General features: G+C 49.5%; 1 protein-coding gene across 1 annotated transcript in view; it reads left to right on the top strand.

Moving 5' to 3' along the window:
• Positions 1-15,369, top strand: part of Stam (signal transducing adaptor molecule) — a 40,343-nt gene extending 24,974 nt beyond the window's left edge. The window contains exons 10-13 of the mRNA XM_089558784.1: positions 4,251-4,338; positions 5,683-5,864; positions 6,014-6,123; positions 15,132-15,369. Of these exons, the coding sequence (XP_089414910.1) occupies positions 4,251-4,338; positions 5,683-5,864; positions 6,014-6,123; positions 15,132-15,198 (447 nt within the window). The 3' untranslated portion in view covers positions 15,199-15,369. The remainder of the gene's footprint in view (positions 1-4,250; positions 4,339-5,682; positions 5,865-6,013; positions 6,124-15,131) is intronic.
• Positions 15,370-23,281: the final 7,912 nt, after the last annotated feature.

The raw sequence follows: 23,281 nt of genomic DNA on the forward strand, positions 1-23,281 counted from the left end.
AATCCACTTGTAACGATGTATATGTAACCTGCCACGGTGGCTCATTGGTTACGGCGCTTGGCTGCTGACCCGAAAGACACGGCTTCGATCCCGGCCGCGGCGGTTAGATTTCTATGGAGGCGAAATTCTAGAGGCCCGTGTACTGTGCGATGTCAGTGCACGTTAAAGAACCCCAGGTGGCCGAAATTTCCAGAGCCCTCCACTACGGCGTCTTTCATAGCCTGAGCCACTTTGGGACATTAAACCCCATAAACCAAACCTTATAACGATGTAACGACCAGTAGTCATTTCCAACTTGTCTAATGTATCACATGTGAATCTGTGATCTTATGAAACACATTTACAGTTGAACCTCGATATAACGAAGTCCTACTTGCAGCCGAAAATTTCGTTGCATCGCAAATTTCGTTACGTCGAGGTTCCCATGTTTCAGCTGTCAAAATAAAGTATAACTGGTTCATGGAACACTGCTTGTTGATGGGAACTTGTAAATCACTTATTGAGGAAATACGCAAGAAAATCGAGTAATAGTATCGCTAACAAGGGCACCGGATGTTTTTTTCTACATCAGGAGCATAATGAGTGATAGCAAACACTGCGACGGCATCATTTTTCTCCGTGTGCGCATAGCAAAGAACGAGCGCAGCGCCTAGTACTGAAAGCCGCCACAAGATGTCGCTACTGGTATCATCATCAGCATTGAACATTTGCAGCCGGGGACGCATCAGAGAAAAATAAAGAAAAATGTTCGCATCGCTCACGCCGGCGCAGTGAACGCTTCTGTGACGGCTAAGTGAACGGTTTCTATCAGTGCTTGATTACGTCGCTTTTCCTGCTCTGCACTTTATTTTATTCGCTGTATGCGACCAGGGCATGTTTTTTTTTTTTTTTTTTTCACCACATTATAGCTCCACCAGTTTGTCAACACTGAAGACTTTTTGTTGTTGTCTACGAGGACATCGTACGCAAAAAAAAAAAAAACGAACGGACGGACGCTGCAAGAAAATTTGGCTTATTAACTCAATGGTCGTGTTATTCATGGAATTACGACACTGTTTCATGAATGCAAAAAATGTTTATTGGAACTTTGTGGAGTACGTGCAGTCGATCCAGTTCATGTGGCAGCAAAGAAGTCTGTCAACTTCATCTGCCGCTTTTTAATAAGCGTCGGCGTTATGAGGCGCTCATATGTAGACGGGGCTACCAAGGCCTGCTCATGTGAATGCGCGCCCGCGCGCGCACGCAGGACATCCAGCGCATCCATCACTTGCGTCGGCGTAGGCGCGCTGCTTTCCACATGGGCGTCTTGGTCAGAGTTGTCGTCCTCCATTCCCGTGTCTGTGACACTCTGAATTATTGCGGCATCATCCAGCTCTTCGGTTGTGAGAGCACAAGCGTCGCTGAAAACAAAGTCCTCGAGCGTCACGTCGCTGGGAGCACCACCCTGGTCGCAGAGCAGCTGCCACGAGTCACCGACGTCTGTGCTTGATGTGGATGGCATGCTTTCGTTGTCATCGTCATTATCTTCGCAACCCAGTTCTTGGTTTGAGAGCAATATGCTATCCTTGAAGCCCGCCTTTTTAAAGCAGTTGGTTATAATCTCGCTGCTCGTCGACTCCCATGACCGCGATAACATCTCTAAGGCCATGAATACATCGATTTTGGTCTCTCTTTTGAGCTCAATGTTCAGCAGCAGCCTTTCGATCACCTGCTTGCGGTACGAACACTTGACGCTGTTTACAATACCCTGGTCCAGTGGCTATGTCAGGGAGGTGCAGTTTGCGGGAAAATATTCCAGGTCGATGTTAGTGAGCGCACAGTCTTGCACATGATGCGCGGAGCAGGTTGTCCACAAGTAGGCAGATGTTTCTTTCCTGCTTGCGCATTTCAGCATCCAAGTCCTTTAGCCATTTTGTGAACAAATCCCGCGTCATCCACGCCTTAGTGTTTGACGTGTATTTCACGGGCATTGTTTTCTTGCCGCTAAAGCAGCGCGGCTTCTCACTTGTTCCAATAACAAATGGCACGCGTTTATCACTGCCATTCATGTTGGCACAGAAAAGAACAGTTAAACGCTGCTTGCTATGCTTGCCACCATGGCATTTTTCATTTCGCAGAGCCAACGTTTTCTTTGGCAACAGCTGATAGAAAAATGCCGTCTCGTCAGCATTGTAAATGTCGGCGACGTCGAAACGTGCCAAAATGCCCGGGACATGATCACGCAGCCAGTCAGCTGCTCCAATCTCGTTCGCCTCGGCCGACTCGCCGCTCGCCACCTTTCCAACAATGTTGTGCCTCTCCTTAAATCGTTGCAGCCACCCGCTGCTGCCCGTGAAGTCGTCGCACTCAAGAATGCAAGCGAAGTTCAGGGCCTTCTGTTGTAGAATGGCGCCGCTCAATGGCATGTTTTTGGCACGCATGTCCACGAACCATGTGAAGAGGGCCTTTTCTACGTCTACGTAGCTTGCCTCCTTTAATCTTTTCCGCTGCAGGCCCGAGCCACCCGCACTAATGGCAGTCATAATGCTGTCTTTCAATTTAAGAATCGTAGACAGTGAACTCTGCGAAAGTCCATACCTTTCGGCAACAGTCTTCTTCTTTTCGCAATTCATTACTTCAGTGATGATCTTGGCTTTCATGTCCATGGATAAAACTTTTCTCTTGCGAGGAGCGCTCATCTCGAACACAAAACGCACTGCACGATGAGCAGAGCCAAGTCGAAGAAACGCTGCTGCTGTTCGTAGGCCTCAGTAAAGCGAGCTCAACAACGCGACGCGCCTTGTCAAACCACGTGTCAAACGCACTGCACGATGAGCGGAGCCAAGTCGAAGAAACGCTGCTGCTGTTCGTAGGCCTCAGTAAAGCGAGCTCAACAACGCGATGCGCCTTGTCAAACCACGTGTCAAACGCACTGCACGATGAGCGGAGCCAAGTCGAAGAAACGCTGCTGCTGTTCGTAGGCCTCAGTAAAGCGAGCTCAACAACGCGACGCGCCTTGTCAAACCACGTGTCAAACGCACTGCACGATGAGCGGAGCCAAGTCGAAGAAACGCTGCTGCTGTTCGTAGGCCTCAGTAAAGCGAGCTCAACAACGCGATGCGCCTTGTCAAACCACGTGTCAAACGCACTGCACGATGAGCGGAGCCAAGTCGAAGAAACGCTGCTGCTGTTCGTAGGCCTCAGTAAAGCGAGCTCAACAACGCGACGCGCCTTGTCAAACCACGTGTCAAACGCACTGCACGATGAGCGGAGCCAAGTCGAAGAAACGCTGCTGCCGTTCGTAGGCCTCAGCAAAACGAGCTCGACAACGCGACGCACTTTGTTCGCCTCCTCAAGGCTCATGCACGCGTATTTCCGGTTTGCGCTTTCACGTTTAGAGTCTACAGCTCGCCAGTGGTGTCATGGCGCGGCGCGTCTTGAAACTTCCATGCCGCGGGCTTTGTATGCGCACGGCAGATGGCGCGGCGGTACGTTCTCGCAGATTCCCACACTACTGGCGCGTAAAAGGGCAAATACAAACTGCGTTTCGTCTCGGCTAAACTTTTAGCTCTCATTCGATTGTCAAGGTAGCTCCTGGCACATGCATGCGATGCGCAAGGACTTCGTTACATCGAAAGTGCGGAGCAAAATTACTTCGTTAAATTGCAAGAAAAAATACATGGTTTTCAATGGGGAAGTGATTGGGAAATGAAAAAAATGCGTTACATTGCGAATTTCATTACATTGAGGTTCGTTACATCGAGGTTCGACTGTATAACCCTTTGAGCTATCACTTGCCTAACAAAAAATTCGGCAGTGTTCAAAAGCTCGACTTTTAATATCATTTTGAAGGCCAACAGCGCAAACGTGCCACCAACTCACCCGTTTGGCTATAGTGTTTTAATATCACACTGACTACAAGGCCAAGACAGTTGTTGCCTGAGTAAAATTTAGTTTGGCTGGTTTGGTTTAATGTCCCGAAGCGACTCAGGCTATGGGGGACGCTGTAGTGGAGGGCTCCAGACTTGTGCAGATTTTTGAACTCGCAAATAGTTTGTGCCTTGTCCATTGTGCATACATGTATGATGCAGCAGGGGAGGTTATAGCTGTAATGGCAATATTAGTGTGCGCTGGTCAGGTTCCAAGGGAAATGCAGTGAAATGCACCAGTGAGATGTATTCACAGAGCTCTTGTTTTGGGTTTGGATTGCGAGGGGCCTTTCCTGAATGGCTGTTGCATTGGATGAGTGTGTTCTCTCTGCTTTCCCGCAGGCACAAATTGACGAGACCCTGCAGCGGTTGCACGATGCGAACCCCCGAAGTGGTCAGCCCGACCCCCCCGAACTGCTTGCCCTGGAAGGTGAGGAACCCCAGACACTCCAGTGCATTTGCAATGTGCTGGGTTGCTATTGGTGGCCTTGGAAGTTTTCTTTACCTAAAAACAATAGAGGCTGTGGCAAGTAAGGAATCTGGCATGGTTCACAGAGTTCACTGGCCGAGGTGCATTGTGCAGAATTGTGGATGTTTCCCAAGCCACTGTAGTGGATACAAACGTGGGAGCCATGACGGTTGCCAGCAATGAGATGAAAAGATAGTGGCAGGTTTTGGCAATGCAGCACAGCCAGAATCGGGCAGGATGAAGGATGGGGTGGCATTTGGATGTCGTGTACTATATGTACAACCTTCACCCGTTTGCCCATGCATCTTCACCGCTGTGGTTGCCAGCCACTAATCCGCATCTGTCTGTGCTGAATGGCGGAAGCATTCACTGTCTTACCCCAGCCTGAACAGGTACACATGTGCTGGTGGGTTTGGCTTCACAGTCATCGAGAATGTGAGGCAGTTTGAGTCAGCCCTGCATTGCAGCTTCCAGAATTTCCTTCAGCCATCAATAAATTTGTGCAAGCGCATTTCTTTTGCTTCAACACATGGGTGTTGTTTGTTTTTCGATGATAGAAATTTTGGCTGATGGGAATATTTTGTTCTATTGAGATCTCACTGTACTAAGGTTGTTTGAGTATCCTAAACTTTAAAATTTTTAATGAAGTAATGTTGTACTTAATCTGATTTTAGAATTGATGGTACTGTTTCACAGCTTAGAACTCTTTCATAACCGCTAAGTTAGGCTGAAGAAACATTTTTGCACTTGAAAGAAAATTAATGGCACTCATGCTCAATAGATAGGTGCTCGTTAAAACTTGTGCAATATGCCACGAGTGCCAAAATATCTGAGAATGTGGCATGACACGTTTTCTGTCTGGCTTCCTTGCTCACAGCTACGCGCAAAAGAAATGTACCCATGAATCTTAACAATGACACTGATGCAGGCTACAGTTTCTCCTCTGCTTTCCCAAGGCAGTACTGGGGCTTTCGTTCATAACCCACGTTATATGCCCCATTTTGGTGTACTCCTTCCTGACCAGATTGTGGTCGACATCTGTAATGTGACACATTCCAGCTGAAAAATTTTTTGATTGCACCCCTGCAAAAAGTGTAATGCCTGAGTGAAGATCTGGTGTTTAAAAGTGTAGAATAAATGGTACACTCCAACATGAGCCCCACAGCACATGTGACAAGTGCATGGAGCTGTTTTCTTTCCTGCTGCCAGATGTGGCTTCTTAGCAGATGTCTCGAAGAGGTTCTCTTGACTCTTGTGCCTGCATGGTGGGGCTGAGAGTGGTCTCTCTGTGTGTGTGTGGTGCAGAGCGCTGTGCGGGCATGGGCCCCCTGATAGAGCAGGAGCTGGAGCGCATAGACCGGCGGCACGCCTCCCTGACAGCGGCGAGCAGGCAGCTGGCCGATGCCCTGGCGCTCTACCACGGCCTGATGCGAGCCCCCGCACCACCCCAGCCACCACCACAGGCTGCTGCTGCTGCTGCGCCCATGGTAGGCACACCGCAGTCGGTTGGGCAGCCCCGGACTCTGCCCAGTCGTGCCGATTTTTTCCTGCATTGTGGGGAGTGGTCTGTCATTTGGGAGAGCAAATATTTTGCAGTGTTGTGCCTTGATGCATCATGTCTCTCTCTCGGATGCAGCCGTATGGCCCCGTGGGGGAGGGCGGAGCTCCGTGTGCAGTCCCGGACCCACGAGGCAACATGGCAGCTGGCCTGCCCCCACAGATGCCCATGTCGCCTCCCTTTGCGGGGTGAGCCTCCTCCCCTCTCTCTCTTCGGTTTGGGTTTTCTCACCTCTCGAAGCTGCCCCCACATTCTCCTCCCAGTTGGGGGAAATTGTCCCCGACATGTCTGTGGTTTCCCCACCGGGAGTCGTTTGTCCCCAGTAACACACTTCAAGAGGGCGTGAAGCGTTGGCGTGCATCTGCACTTGGTACTACAGTAAACCGTTGTTGAAGGGATACGGAAGCAAAATCTTAAAATTGAACACAAACGCGGAAAACAGATTCTCGGAATGTGATTACACCAAAATCTAGTTGTCACTGCGCATCCTTTTTCAGTGGATGGTTTTATTTTCGATGTTTTATCAGCGCATGCCAAGCCCTCCCGGCCGGCGCAAGGTGAAGTGCATGACATCATGACACCCTCGTCCGACAGGCAACCGGTTGCGTCACTCGAAGCGCGATGTCACACTGCAGTTTGGGTAGACCAAGCGATAAGGCTCCCATCCTCCAATGCTGCCGATGCAAAACTGGCAAAAAACCCACAAATAGCGATGGCAATCTTGCTCCTGCGGGAACAGTGGGCGCACTGGAGTAATGATGTCTAGTCACAGCTTCCACAGGCGGCCGCCAGGTGCAACGATGCGGCAATAAATCGTGCAAAAAACGTGATATCCACCTTTTTTCGCTAAAACACGTCGCATTTATCAATTTTAGCAGTCAAGCTCTTGTTTACATGTAAAAGAGCAGCTCCAAAAGTTTGGTTCAGTATCCCTTTAATGCAGAGTTCTAAAGACACAAAACCATGAAGATTACCATAAAAACCCGCGTATAATACAGTGGACTCTCGTTAAACGGAACCTCAAGGGACCGGGAAAATATGTTCCGTTTATCAGGAGTTTCGTTTAGAGAGAGAATAGGTTCAGCATTGCGCAATCCGCTTCCGCGTGATCCCTACGCGGCTGGCGCGCGCGCGCGCAGTTGGCAGTCTCAGCGGATCTCAATTTGCGAAATCTAGGTAATAAGGAGAACGGTACACTATGAGAACAAACTTTATTAGAGAAAAATAAGCAGTGAATTTTTTTTCCAGTAGTACTAGTACTGAAATTTAAAAAAAAAAAGTCAAAAGAGTGGGAATTACCACTTATTGGCTAGTGAAAAAGGATTTTATATTTGCTTGTTTGAGCTCTCGCAGCCGTTTTTTGTTAATGGCATCACCCATACTTGACAGGCTGTGCAGAAACACTTCCGAACCTTCTTCTCGTTGGAAGAAACTCTTCAGCATTTGGACTGCCGATTCCGCCTGCGCAGGTGTCACCACAGGATCAGAGTCAGCGGTCTCGTTTTCAAGCTCTTCCTCCTCGTCTTCACTTTCATCAGGGGGGCAGACATCAGCTATAATGCTGTGCACGGTATTTTCTGGGCACGTTGCCACATCGCTGTCGATCTGGACATATTCATCAAGTTGAATGCCCATCGCAGCACAATTCTCTAGTAGCAAATCTTCCTCGGCTGCGTCGTGAACATCATCAGGCTCACTCTGTGTGCTGGGTTTTTCTGTGGTTGCGGCAAACCCCGCATGCCTGAAGCAGCTGGCAATGGTGGTTGCACTAACCTGCCGCCAAGCATCATCCAGGAGGTAAACGGCACGCAGTACATCTACCTTGTACTCTTTCCCCTGGTCCATGCATAAGAGCATCCTCCTAAGAAGATTTTTGCGGAAGCGCGACTTGAGCGCTTGAATCACACCCTGATCCATAGGCTGCAGCAGTGCTGTGGTGTTCGCTGGCAGGAATTCCAGCTGTATGGACTTCAAACCTGGCACAGTTCCGTGTCCAGGGCAGTTATCCACCAGGAACAAAACTTTCCGCTTGTTGCGAGAGAAGCGCGCATCCTCGCGATAAATCCACTCACTAAAAATGGCTTGCGTCATCCACGCCTTGCCATTGGCCTGGTATGAAACGGGCAAGGTTGCGACGTTTTTGAAGCAACGAGGATGCTTCGATTTGCCAATCACTAGCGGCTTCAACTTATCGCTGCCCGTCATGTTGGCACCGATAAGGACGGTCAGCCTGTCCTTGCTCAGTTTCCCTCCGGTGCATTTCTCTCCTCTAAATGATAGCGATTTTGAGGGGAGCAACTTGTAAAAGAGTGCAGTCTCATCTACATTGTAGATGTTCTCTGGATCGTATTCCTCCAGAATCTCGGGCAGCCGTCTTTCTCGCCAGTCTCCGCATGCCGTCGCGTCAGCAGCGGCAGCTTCCCCTGAAACAGCACGAAACACCAGTCCATTGCGCTCTTTAAACCGGGTCAGCCACCCCTCGCTGCACGAGAAACCCCCGATGCCGAGGTGAAGAACAAATTCTTCCGCTTTTGCACGAATTAGTGGCCCGCTGATTGGGATGTTTTCACTGCGGGCTCTGCGCAGCCAAAGCACCAGGCATTTCTCCAAGTCTTCGTGGTCAGCCGCTCGCAGTCGTTTTCTTTGAGGACCAAAGCATGACGTCTCGAACGCCTCCCGCAGCTTGTCCTTGTCCTGAAGAATTCTTGTTAGGCTGCTTTTGGGGACGGCGTACTTCGTCGCTAGCGCCGTTTTCGTGAAGCGACCACTCTCGAAGTCGTTGATGATCTCCATCTTCCTTTCCAACGCAAGTGCATTGTGCGGTCGTTTTTGCGCTGCCATCGGACCGAACAAAAGCTCTAGGGCTTAGGCCTAACTGAACACAACCGCCGTGAACGCGATCGAGCGATGCGGAGGGCAGTGTACGAGCAAACCGGAAACCGCCGGAGACGGAAACCGGAGAGGTGACGCGGGGAGGAGGAGGAGGGGAGCATTGATGCGTACCGCGATGGCACTGCGCTTGTCCAACTAGTTGCGGTTTCGAGTTTTTCGGTTCCGTTAACGCGGTGGTCGCAAAATTTGAGTTCCGATTAACGAGATTTTTTTTACATTGGCTTAATACAAAACCAACCAATCGCGAGGCGTTTGTTCCGTTTAAGCGGTAGTTCCGTTTAACCGATTTCCGTTTATCGAGATTCTACTGTACGAGGTTTTTTCCCATAATTAGCGTCCTAAATTTCAGACTCGTACTGTTTGCGGATTTGAACAAAATTTTTCGAAGTTTCTCGAAGTTTTGGTTTCGTTATTGCAGCGTGGCTACGGCTTGGCTTTGCTATTGGCGCGTGGTTATGGCTTGGCTTCGTTACTCTCGACAAACGACTCATTTCTTTGTTGATCCGTTGAGTGCGCCGGGGGGTCGCGGTGTGCCGTGTACCTGTTGACAACGCATGTGTTCGCATGTAAGGCACACTTCGTGAAGTGGATATTCTCTTAGGGAACACGATGCCAGGATCTCGCAGTCAGGCAGTTTGGTGTCGTCGAAGGAAGCATTTGTGGATGGGTACGACAAAAAGAAGCCCTTTTTGCGTGCAGCGGAACGTGACGAAGCTTTTGTGGCCCCTTGATATTTGTGTAAGCAAACCGTTCAAGGATGCAGTGAACGGTGCTACGCAGAGTGGATGCGCTCAGGTGAGCCTGCAGTGGCGCCAACCGGGCGGCTGAAGCGGGCTTCGCCAGCCATGCTATGTAAATGGATCGTGGACGCGTGGGTGTCCCAGAATACCTTGTGCGTCGGTCTTTTAAGAAGTGCGGCATCTTGAACGCCCTCGATGGCATGGAAGATGAGTACATTTGGGATGATTTGTCGTACAAAGATATGTCCGGAGAAAGCGCTGCTGAAGAAGAAAGTGATTGAAGTGAAGTGTGGGATGCGATTTGAATAAATTTCTATGAGCTTGCATCACTCGTATTATGCGCGGGTAACGCTTTTTTTCCCATTTCGAGTCTCTAAAACTTCACCTCGTATTATATTCGGGTTCGTATTATACGCGGGTTTTTACGGTAATAGAGAATTGAGTTGAGCATTTTATTGAAATCTTTGCTGTACTGATTACGCATTGCGGAAACTGAAGCGTACCTGCGTCTTTCTTTGGTCCCTCGTTTTTTGCACTGTTTTACAGTGCAGTCCACTTATAACGATATCGAAAAATTCGGGAAAAACTATCGTTATAACCGATCATCGCTATATCTGGACTGCCATAAAAATGGCTGCCAAACATACCTTTGTAGCTCCTGACTAAAGTTTTACACTTGTGCTGAAGAACAGTAATTGCAGAACGTATGATTTGTGAAACAATGTCTTTATTCGTCACGTTTAACAAGCGCCTAAAGCGTTAGGTATGCTAAAGTAATTTGATATGGGCACTTGCTTGCGTGGCAGTTGCAGTTTCACTACTGCAGTGTGCATTGCATCCAGCTGCTGTGCATACACTGGCGGCAACCCTTTCGCGTGCATGAAGTCTATCAGTGATTCGGTCTTACACAGCACACTTTGCATAGTCATCGGGGTCTAAGGTGGGTCAGTGTCAATTTCGTCGTCGCTGTCGCCGCTGCCGTCGCTCAACGCCGCACTCTGCCGTGACAACACATTCTCGGCGATCGCCTTGTCGGTGACCTCCTCGCAGAACGTAGCAGCACTATCTGCACTTAGGAACTCCTCCATGGACGTACCTTTTCTTTCGTCAACATTTGCGGCGTGCTCCCAGAGCTCAGTAATGTCTGCAGCTTCCACCGTGTCTGTTTTCATGTCAGGGGGGGTTTCGTCCTTGAGCACAAAGCCCGCCTTCTTGAAGCAGTTTCTTATGGTGGAGGCCTTAACCTCGTACCACGCGCCATAAATGAAGCGCACAGCCTTCAGCAGACTGATCTTCAAGTCCGTGGCCTGCCCTGACGAGCCAGAAGCACGATCGATTGCTAAAATTAGCCACTCCAGCATGTGCCGCCAATACAATGCTTTGAAATTGGCGATCACGGCAATTTCCTGCATCCAACGGCTGCAGGCCTGCTGTAGTATTGGGCGGCAGGAACATCAGCTCAATTGATGTTAGCTTCGGGCTGATAGTATGAGCATTGCAGTTGTCCAGCAACACAACCACTTTCCGTCCTTGCCCCTCGATGATTTCGTTAAACTCGAGCAGCCATTCCGCAAAAAGGTCACTAGTCATCTAGGCCTTCTTATTGCTGCAATAGCGAACCGGGATGTACTTGTTTTTGAAGCATGTCTGCTTCTTTGATCATCCTATCATGAAGGGCTTGAGGCGATGACTCCCATCCATGTTTGCGCACAACAACACAGTAACCCTCAGCTTGGAATGCTTCCCGCCGGGGCATGGATCACCTTTGAGTGCGTGGGTCTTGGACGGCAGCATTTGAAAAAAAAGTGCTGTTTCATCGCAGTTATAGATGTCCCTTTCCATGTAGCGCTCCAACACTGTGGGCAGCTTTGTTCGCAGCCACTCTTCCGTCACCTCCGCATCCAACGACGCCGTTTCCCCCCCCACGTTTTTGTAGACGATGTCGTGCCAGTCTTTAAATCACTGAATCCAGCCTAAACCGGGTCAAAGTTCTCCTTCCCTAGAAGACAAGCAAACTGCTTCGCCTTTGCGGCCAGTATTGGCCCACTGATGAGCACATTCTGCACACAGGTAGAAAGGAACCACTGGTTCAATGCCTCTTCAATGTCAGCATACAAAGGGTCCCTAACCCTTTTCCGGTGGTCGGCACGACCGCTGGCTCTAGCCTTCATGATAGCCGCGCTACCCATTTTCAAAATCGTCGATATCGTCGACTGCGCGAGCCCATGCTTCTTGACGAGCGCACTCACTTTGAAGCCACTGCGAAAGTTCTCCAAAATTCATTGCTTTGTCTCCAGCGTCACAGCTTTACGCTTGGTCAGCGCCATCTTCGACAAGCGGACTGCACTGGTCCGTAGTCCGCTTTTCGTCCCCGGCCCCCCCCCCCCCCCCCCCCCGTTTCGTTTTTTTTTTTCCCTCTCTCTCTCCCACCGTGCTCCTTCCGTAGCGCAGGCGATGTGGCCGACACGCGGACCAACTGGCGCCAACTTGCGGCGCTTCCGCCAACTCGCGATGCTCGCTCTCCGTGGCTTTCATAATCGGTGCACAAAGAAAAAATGGCGGCAGGCATGTCAAACTCGCGTATCCAAAGTTTTCGCCTGATCTCGACATCATTCAAGGGAACTTTGCACCGCGAATGTCATGCTCAGCATGGAAAACGAAGTCCAGAAGGCAAAATACTGATTGTTGTATCCGATATTTGGTCACGGAGATATCGTTATATATGGTTTTTTTTTCCATAGCCTCAATGCATAAGTTGATACTCTTAAGTCAACTTATCGTTATAACCGATATATCATTATATGTGGTATCACTATAAGTGGACTGCACTGTACCACCAAACTTCATTTCGCAAAAGAAGCTGCATTGGGCAAGAGCAGGAACTTAATTAGAATGCAGTTGAACCCTGCTGCTGCTACGAGACCACAGAACAACAATGCGATACCAGCCTGGAAATGTTGTAGCGAAATACGCTTGAGAAAAAAATACTATGGAGATGCTTAAGTCACCTCAAGAGTGGAATGCGATAGCAATAGATCTCATTTGTCGCAGCTTCTGTTGCAACTTCTGTGTGTGCTTGTGTCAGTTTGCGATTTTCGGTCAATCAGGCACTATATTCGAACTGTTTGCAGGTATCCGCTATGCTGTGATGGTGCAGACATTTGCATAGGTCACTGTTTTTTCTAATTTTTGATTTCGATTCTCTATCTAGATTGCAGTCTATAAACTAGGTTGCTCACAACCTGGTTGGGCTGGCGCCACAAGGTCACTTGACCTCCCTCGTCCAATCATTAATTTAATTTCCACCTGCCACGGTGGGCAGGTTGAGATTTCACTAGGTCACGTGACCTTTCTCGACCAATCAGCGAATTTCATGACATTGGACGGTGGAATTCGCTCCTGACCTGAACTGCAATGCTATCACATTGAAGTTGTGCATTACTGGCTGCCGCTTTCTTTTTTTAATTTACTATGGGCGCCACATCCTCCTCTGTAATTTCCAAGGCTTTGCAACTCTCATGATCATTCTGATGGTGCAGAACACCCTAAGCACCCTACACGGGTTCCCAGTCTGCCCGTGCACCAATCTGTAGAAGGGAGACAGCAGCAGTGACTGAATGTGTGTGGAACTGGCAAAGTTCTGCACCACATGAACTCTTTCGCCGTTTTATTGGTGGTTGCTTTTACCCTACGCAATCCTCGTTTATGTAAATCTAGAAACTTTGTTTTTAGTCTGCAGGGGGCAAGAAAACGGCAGATGCTGGGGCCACAGTCTACACAATGACATCGTGTACAGCACTGCACATTTGCAGTCTGTTGTGGTGTAGTTTTCTTTTTGCACTTTGCTAGTTTGCACTCGCATCAGAGCGGTGATGGAACTGCACCAGTGCTGACAATGAAATTCAGACTGTCCGTAAGTGTGTGGGGCATTCGTGTGGCACAATGTGCTGGAAGCTGCTGAATTCTGTGCCGTTCAAGCACCGATGAAGTGCAGGGTCCGGCTGTGGCTGGCACCGTCTCGTGTGTGCGCTAAATGTAGGCTTTCAAGATGCTGGTGCACGGTAAAGCAGTAGCAAGCTAGGGCATTAGCGATGCATCATGCAGGAACACTGCTACAGATGGTATGTAACAGAGGAGTTGGTATTGTGTAACAGATGAGTTTGTATTCCGTAACAGATGAGTTTGTATTGTGTAACAGATGAGTTTGTATTGTGTAATGAGTTTGTATTGCGTCAGTTTCTCTGGGAGCAAGAACAGACTGGCTCATGAAGACGCAGCAGCTGGGAAAACATAGCACCCGGGAATGTGACAGCAGGGTTCTACTGTAAAATGAGTCCCATTTAGCAGCACGGCAGTCCAGTTGGTAGCAGACAAAGAAGAGCGTGTGAGCTCTGATTATGTGATTGCATTGTTGAATTGTGCTGAGATAAAAGAACCATACTCAGGATAAGTGAGGTAGCGCAAAACGGGACAAGGGACAGAGAAAGACGCACACAACACAGGTGCTATGAGTCTTTTCTCTGTCCCTTGTCCCGTTCTGCGCTACCTCACATACCGTGAATCACAGTTACCGACTCGTCCAAGTTTCTACCCTTGTGAATACTGATGGTATTACAAGGGTAGACGTGCAGGCTAGTTGGTGAACCATGATTCTTTAAAACAGCGCAAAAGACAGGGACACAGATAGAAAAGACACACACAGCGCTGACCAAAATTTGTTGCCACAGGAATTCAGTTGTGTGATCCGCGGTGAGCAAGAGCTCTCGAAGCTGACGCTTGGCCGTCGTGGGTTCCAGGTTTTTGTGCAGCTGTACGGATAGGGATGTTCTGTGAAGACGAGCTTGTCTTTGCCATTCTGATCTTAAGATCCTGCAGATACGAGCGCCGTGTCCCACTGACGGTAGGAAGCCTCCAAACAAGGCGATGACGTCTTCTGGGAGCTGTTTAGTTCTGATGCAGAACGAGAGCGAGCGTGCTCGGCAAACAGCGACAGCAATACGTGCGACGATGAAATGAGGATCAGAGGACACATACTGAAAAGAGCCCGCCAAACGAGAGATGAAGCTTACAAGGGTAGACGTGCAGGCTAGTTGGTCGCACAGCTGAATTCCTGTGGCAACAAATTTTGGTCAGCGCTGTGTGTGTCTTTTCTATCTCTGTCTCTGTCTTTTGCGCTGTTTTAAAGAATGATGGTATTAGTCATCTGGTTCATGTACTGCTTTCTGATGGATTCCAGAGTGCTGAAAGCAAAAATTGGCTGATGTTATCTCTCTAATTAATAGCCACAGTGGAAAAAAACTGCTACATACTGATTCACAGTGGCCAGCAATGTTCATGATGCCGGCTCTCTTGAGCACTTTCTGTACCATAAATCTTTGGCCGTAGTAGTAACCCGGATGCCCTGTTGAGGAAGCTGCTGCTGCCTAATGCAGTGAACGTGTGTGGGCAGCACAGTGGTGCTTACCCCAGTGGCCCTTGTTTTTAACTGCACAGCCATAAACTGTGAGGCTTTGCCTGCAGTCCAGCCATTTCTTCTCACACCGCCTTTTGTGTGTGCTGTGCAGGGCCGGCATTCCAGCGCCCAACATGGCCGCCAGCCAAGGTGTGGCAACACCCTTCCCGCTGCTCTGACCCCTGGGGCCCTGTTCTGCGGCAGACTGATCGCGTCCAGAGGAGATAAATAAATTACCGAGGCTCACGTGCCCTGGTGTTGATGGGCAGTAAAAAGTTCTTCGCTCGTAGCCACGAGGGTTTTTAAGAAGTGTTCCACTTGCAAATAAAACACGTGTATGAAATGTACAACTGTCTTAATTGCGTGATCCTTCACCGCTTTTTTGAGCAGTGGTTTTAATTTTATCACAGTGGTTGAGGTTAAACCAATCAAGTACACAAGAAAATGAGCAACAGGAAAGTCGTTACATTTTTCAAATATGGCTTCCAAAAGAACGTAACATTGAATAAAGCAGTTGGTTTTAAACTGAGAGAGAGGTAGCTTGCGACATATGTGTCCGTATGTATGTCAAGGGAGCCAACTCTCCAGCTGTCGCTGCGACATTTTTTCGCGTAGTGAAATTCTAGAAAACAGTTCATTGCTGCCGCAAAGGTCAGTTGCACTATATAAACTGAGTTACCCTAAGCGCAATTCAATCGGTGCTTGGACGAAGGCGAGAGTTTCCTTCGTCCGTTTGGCATGCCGGGCGTGAAATTACCGCCATTAATACACACCTAATTTTTGGATGCGTGTTTGGGTAAGGCATCATTATAAATGGATTACCACGTGGTATTCTCCCACGACTGATAAATGATTTCTTAAATTGTCGAATTTCTCATGCTCTTTCGATCTCGGTTTCGACAGTCGAATGTTGACTGTGTCGTCAAAGTGCTGTTATAGGTCACGTGAGGCATGAAAAATTGCGATATAATCGCTGCTGCATTCATTGTCATTCCAGCTCTTGCGGAAGCCTGGCTTCAACATTGCAGTAAATTGAACGAAGCAGAGATTATATCGACGTCTTTCCATACCTGACGTGACATAGAACGTCGCAGCCATCGTTCGGCTGCTGAAGCCGAAACAGCATGACAGGAAAATTCGATTATGAATTATTCAGTGCTAGTAGGCGAATACCACATGGGGATTCATGCATAATAGTGTCTTCCGCATCATTGTAGAGAACAAAACGTACCACCAAAATTGGGGGTCTTTATGGCACTTCTCCCACATAACTCGGGTTCGGGCCTGAGCAAGCTGAGGGCACAACCAGCGTTTGCCGCACGCCTGCGCTCTCGCTCCGAAAGGGAAGGAAGGCGCAGATATTAGCGAGCACAAGTGCTCATTATACATTACAGAACGCTACACTAATCCCCAGACTTCAGTACAACTGCTGCTGCCGGAAGCGGGCCAACGGAGCGAGGCGTGCAAAGCAAGGACTACATACGCGCGTGATGGCACAGGTGAGGTTAGGTTTGGTTTATGGAGTTTAACGTCCCAAAGCGACTCAGGCTATGAGAGACGCCGTAGTGGAGGGCTCCGGAAATTTCGACCACCTGGGGTTCTTTGACGTGCACTGACATTAAAGAACCCCAGGTGGTCGAAATTTCCAGAGCCCTTCACTACGGCGTCTCTCGTAGCCTCATGCTGAATTCCAATGGCAGATCGAGACCGCTCCGTCGGATCGCGTACGGAGCGCGTCGGAGCGCGTAGATTTGCCACCTCCCAGTTTGCGATTGGAATGCCAGTGATCCCTCGGGAGCGCGACGCCAGCGCCGCAGCGGCGACCGCGGAAACTAGGCGCGCCGCCGGAGCGGACGCCCTGCTAGCTTCGTGTTCGAGTGCGACAGGAGTTGCGCGAGGCGCGATCTCCGCGTTGACAGACGCCGTCTCGGCGAAACAAAAAGGAGGTAGTACGAAGGCCGTAATGTAAAACCAAAACCAAAGCGTATGTACAGGATGGTTCACTCTCCGTGAACACGCGAGTATGCGGCCGCGGTCTTCGGAGAGCCGGTGAGCCTGTCCCTACCGTTCACGAAAGAAGTGGCGGACGACGCGCAGGCAATTTGCTCGCTGCTCGATTTTCCAGCCTTGCGACTGCGAGACGCAAGCCGCTGAACCAATCAGCGAGACAGTCGAGCTTTCGGCAACGACGCCGCCCGCGGACACGCCGAGCGACTAACTGCGCTGCCCCCCGGCCAACGTTTCTCCCTGGCTGCCGTAGTCGTCGCTAAGCCTAACTGTTTTTCATCGATGCCGCAGCTGAGGGCGCTTCGGAATTGGCCAGCGCTGTAGTAAAGGTGCTACTCGCGTAACCGTTTTACTGTGTCCCTCGTCTCATAATAAAATAAAGACATGACCGATTTCTGCGACGCCTCCAACAGCGGAGCTAACAGACAGCAGGCCAGCCGCACTGGGCATCAGGAAGAAATTTGCTTGTATCGCAGTTATCACTTCTACCAGCAACTCGGTATTGGCCAACGATCCTCAAAAATGATTCATTTGTTACATTCCTCTACTCCAGGGCTTGTTATGAACGCGAACAAAGAATATTAGCGCATTTTTCTGACGCCGGCGGCAGGCATATACAGGCCGGCAGCTTCACACTCCCTGTCCGTTTCAGACGAATCTTCACTGCTGGACTCTGAGCTTTCAGTGCCCGAGTCGGAACTGTCACTTCCATGAAGCAAAATTAGTGCCGCACGGTTCGAAGCAAGATCATTGCCGTCCACTGTTGACTGGAAAGTGCCCGTCTGACCCGGCTCCCCGGCTCACCACGTAGCGACGACAGGAACGAAGCGGCTGCTGCCGGTCGCGACCGTAAGCAGACGCGGCGGAAAAGAAAACGTCACGCGAGGTTCCGGTCAAATCCGCCGATTTCGGCAGATCAAGAATCGCTGCTCCACGGAGCGATCCGGGATTTACGCCTGATCCCGATCTGCCATTGGAACATACAACTCGCGCTCCCATTTTACCATTGGAATACGACTGATCCAAACCGAGCAGAAAAACTTGATCCCGATCTGCCATTGGAATTCACCATTAGTGAGGGCGATCGCGTGCCGCACGGCCAACCAAAGGGTTGAATTAATCGCGCGCGCGACACAACATAAGAGAGGATGGGGAATGCGCGGAGCACATTCTGACGAGCTTGACGTAACCGGCAATGACCGGCGACGACTAAGAACGGGCCCTCTCGAATCGAGCGCGTCGGCGTCTCACCGGCGGGCGACACGACTCCGTTCGGGCTTGGACTCGAGCACACATAGCAGCTGCGCGCGTTAAACCACCCGCGCTCTTTGTCCCCCGGCGAATACCGGGGTGCTGCTGAAGTCGGCGGCGGTCTCTCCGTTCATTTCCCGCTTGCGGCATTTCGCCGAAACAACGCCCTCAGATGTCACCCGGAGTGAAGGGAGGGTGATTTGCTGCGGTTCTTGAAAGAGCTTCCCTCTGAAAAAAATTGGCAGAGGCTTAGCTTGGTTAAGCCCGGTAAGTTGCGAAAGCAATAGCCCGGGCTGCGCCTGGTTTGGCTGGTGGTGTGTCTTGGTAGTGCTCTTAGTAAAGCTTATGTTTATGAAAGTTTTGCCCATTTGTTTTACATGCCATTATACTCACCATACGAGGGCCCCCACGTGCTGGGAGATTTATGCGTGCCTCGGTCGCCAAAACGAGCGGCTCACGCTAACGCATGATTGTCTAGAAGCTTCCCTCTTCTTTCACTCCCACTTCCTCCCTTCCTGTACGGTGCGGTTCGGGGGGGTCCACCGATATGACAGAGAATTTCCTTTCCTGAAAAAGCGTTGCGTTCAAAGGGCAAGGCATCGCGCCGAACGGGTGGTGGCGTTCCTCCCTTCCTGTGGTTCGGGTGTCCACCGACATGACAGAGGAGGAGGAGGAAGAACATTTATTTCCGCCGAATATGGCGCGGCCGCCACCTCCGGGTCCGCATTGGTAGCATATACAGTAACTCTAGGTCCGCACGCAGGCGTCCGGGGAGGCAGTCTGTCGCACCGCGGCCGGAGGACATCCGATCCCATCTAGGAGAAGAGGTCTTCAGCCTTGGCCGCCAGGCGGACGGCGAAGCGCTGTGTTTTTTAGTCGGAGCTTCTCAGCGTGGTCTCCCATTCATCGCTAGTTTTAATCGCGTTGTGCCCTGGGGCACGAACGCACCTCCAAATTATGTGATCTAATGTTGCCACGTGGCCGCAAAATTTACAAATTTCGGTTTCTGCACCGTCCCTCTTCCGCCCTAGCTCTGCCACCCGTCCAACTCCTCCACAGGGGCGAGAAGAAATTTCGAGCTTGGAGTCTTCTCCAGTGAATTACTGCGCTATTCCTTGCCCTTTGAACGCACCGCTTTTTGAGGAAAGAAAATGGCGCAGTAATTCTCTGTCATCTGGGTGGACACCCGAACCGACCGCTAAGCGCGCCGCGCGCGGCAGGAGCGGGAGTTAGGCCGCGCTTGGTAGCTGCGGCCTCGCTACGCGACGGCGCAAGTTGGAGCCCCGCTCTTGCAGCTGTGACATCAGACCGCTAAGCGCACCGCGCGTGGCAGGAGCAGGAGTTAGGCCGCGCTTGGTAGCTACCGGCCTCGCTACGCGACGGCGCGAGTTGGGCCCCTGGTTTTTGCGGCAGATGGCATGACGTCACAGCAGGGGGTCATGCTAAAGGTCATCGGTAGCTACCGGCCTCGCTACGCGACGGGCTGAAAGTGCAATAGTATTGCTTTTGCCATAAAAAGGAGGATAAGCAGCGCGGTCGCCTGCACCCCGCTCGCGGACACCGCATGGGGGGAGGGGGCTCTCTCTAACGAGCAAACAGCGGGCGCCCAATCCCCACAGGGACTGCGGGCTGCGTCAACGTTGCGACGCGTCATTGCGTCTGCACAAAACTTGGCATGCCTCGTTTGCCGGGAAAACTGTCGATACCATATAGCCCGTGGTCAGAACAGGCGTATTAGCATTTTTAGCTTCCAGCTTACTGTAGCTAATCTGAGTGTCGTTCATTCCCTGCTCGAGAAGAGGAAGACGACGAAGTTTACTCCCACAAACGCTTCCATTCGTTGGTTTGAAAACAATGCCATTTTGTTGCGTGTGACGGACTTTCTTTTCAGAGTTCGTCAGAAACGAGCGCATCGGTGTTCGTCCCTACCCAGTCAAAAAAAAAAAAACCATTGGAACCAATTGGACATTCCAATTGGAACTAAATGGACATTCCCATTGCTTCCAATTGGATTTCCCAATTGGAACAAATTGGTTCCAGTTGTGTTTTTAGCCCCCGACCAATTGGATCCAACTGGACTAGCCAATTGGACCCATTAGGCCAGGCAGTTATTTGACCCAGAAAATATTCACAAAATATGCTACGTTCATTGAGAAAGGTAGCTAAATGTTTGAATAATATGCTCTAGGATCTTGGATGGACATTTCTACAACTTAACATATTAAAATGTGCAAAAGAAAAACTGATATATGAGGACTGCAAGGAGACACTGTGCCTAGTACCAATCAACATTTTTCTACGGAATTGAAATTAACATGCTTTTATAGAAATCAAAGCCAACAGACACACATGCATCACACACAAGCAACACTGCACATTCAGGCACTAGTAGCATACATTAGCTCAATATGTACATCCAGAGAACACACTTCTACTCCAACTTATATACCCAATTTATTAGGCTCTCATGCTGGGGCCGGTGGCGCTTGCCCACTGAGCGCAGATATTTAATTTAATTTCAGCTCCAGTGGTGGCATAGGTGATGAGTACAATTTATTAGGCTAAGCTGCTGATAGCTCTTATTGTAAGTACCATATTAGTTCTACCTTTTTCGTCAAACATGCAAACATTCATTGGATAAATTGGGTGCAGTTCGGCGGACCAATGGCATGCAATGGGTAAGACCAATTGGGCTCACCAATTGGAAACCCAAATGGTTCAATTGGTTAGTCCATTTGGACCATCCAATTGGAACACCATTCCAATTGGAACCAATTGGAAACCCAAATGGTTCAATTGGTTAGTCCATTTGGACCATCCAATTGGAACACCATTCCAATTGGAACCAATTGGAAACTGAACTCGTCCAATTGGAACCCATTGGAAATCCAATTGGTTCCAATGGTTTTTTTTTGACTGGGATACCGAAACAATCGAAAGTGGTTTGGTTTCGTCTAAGGGGTTTAACGTCCCAGGTTATGGCGCCGTAGTGAAGGGCTCCGGAAATTTCGACCACCTGGTAGTGATGCAAAACTATCGATGTAATATCGATACTATCGGCAGTTGAGTCACTGTTGAACTATCGATAGTAAAAAAGACTATCGATAGTACTATCGATAGTGAGTACTTTCGATAGTAGTATCGATAGTGCTTTTGATAGTTCTGTTGATAGTACTATCGATAGCCGTATCGATACTACTTGTTATATATATACTATCGATTCTATAAGATCAACCACGCGCACTCACTGCATCCTAAACTTGATTTCCCGAGTTTGTGGTATGGAGGTATGAGTAGCTGGCAGGACTCGCCCGTTTTCGTGGCTTACGCGTCACCGAGCTCTGCAGACATTCCCTCCCAGCAAACCGAAAACCTCTCAGAGACGTCTAGCTAGACGTCTCTGAGAGGTTTTTGGTTTGCTGGGCTACGTAAAATTACTGGATAAAGTGTTAGTGTCGCGAATGTGCTAGTTGCGAAGCCTGTGTGCGAAAAGCATTTTTGCAGCGGTCATGTCAGCAAGACGACGTCTGCAGTGCGCGATAGTGTCATGTAAGCCAGCATAACCCCTCTGTAATGCGAAAGCCCTGAGGGTAAAATAAATGAAATGAAACAACTTGTGCTGTTTGATATTTCATCGGATGCAGTTCCAGGTATTTTCAGAACTGTTCCAGTGCTTGTTATTTCATCGGATACAGTTCCAGATATTTTTTTCGAACTGTCCCAGTGCACGCTAAAGAAGCACAGCTGGTTATCCAGAGACTTCCACAACGGCATCCCTCATAGCGTCTCTTTGAGAAGATAAGCCTCATGAGACCGTAAAACCGATGAGGTATCGCAAATGTTTTGTTTAGATCGCTGGTCAACAAATGCATAATACCAATATTGTTACTATCAATAGTCTTAATTACCATCGACAGTTTCACTATCGATAGTATTGCTATCGATAGCTTTACTATCGCTAGTGATACTATCGATAGTAGACTGTAGATAATGCTGTCGATAGTGCATCGATAGTAGCACTATCGACAGTTTTTTACACCATCGATAGCTTAAAAAAAAACTCGATACTATCGATAGACAATTTTCCGATAGCTTTGCATCACTATCGATGGCATTGTTTTCAAACCACCCGGGGTTTTTAACATGCACTCACATCGCACAGTATGGACGGGCCTCTAGAATTTCGCTTCCATCGAAATTCGACTGTCGCGGCCGGGATCGAACCCACGTCTTTCGGTTCCCAACCGAGCGCCATAACCACAGAGCCCCCGCAGCGGCGAAACAATCGACAGTGGTGTGACGACGCTACCTTTATCTTGGCCTGTTACGTACACTAACCCGTACTCCTGTCTGGCGTCATTTGCAAATTTTCGTGCTCTGCGAGACTTTTTTCATGCGATTTTCTTTGTATCTTTCATCTGCATGTCAGTAGGGCAGCGCTGTCAGTTCACCTGATGTTTAATTGGTTGGTTTGGTTTATTGGGGTTTAACGTCCCGAAGCAACTCAGGCTATCAGGGACGCCGTAGTGAAGGGCTCCGGAAATTTCGACCACCTGAGGTTCTTTAACGTGCACTGACATCGCACAGCACACGGGCCTAGTTCACCTGATGTGTTTGGATTGGAAGCCCCTGCTTGTCAACGTGTCCAGTGTCAATCTCTGCCCCAACGTTATTCACGTCTTCCTCCAAGAAGTCCAAATCTTCACCGTCATGTTGCAACGCAGTCTAATGATCGTTGCTGAACAAGCTTATTAGTGTCTCGCTTCCGATACTAAAAATTTACGCAGTTTTCTTGCCATCCTCCTGCGAGGCATAAGCAGTACATGGTTAGAATAAGAATAAGGATAGCTCAACCACGGTCGCTCAATGGTGGCGCACTTAGTGCGGCCCGCCGCGTCGGGCCTCAATGGCTGGGGAAGCGCGTATTGGGAGAAGTTCAAGTTTCCGCCGCTATTCTCCGCGGGGGCGCCACCACTCCGTGACTAGTAGGGTGCCTCCATGGAG

The sequence above is a fragment of the Amblyomma mixtum genome, chromosome 1 (assembly GCF_055824585.1).
Source record: "Amblyomma mixtum isolate Tamu chromosome 1, ASM5582458v1, whole genome shotgun sequence".
Taxonomy (NCBI): domain Eukaryota; kingdom Metazoa; phylum Arthropoda; class Arachnida; order Ixodida; family Ixodidae; genus Amblyomma; species Amblyomma mixtum.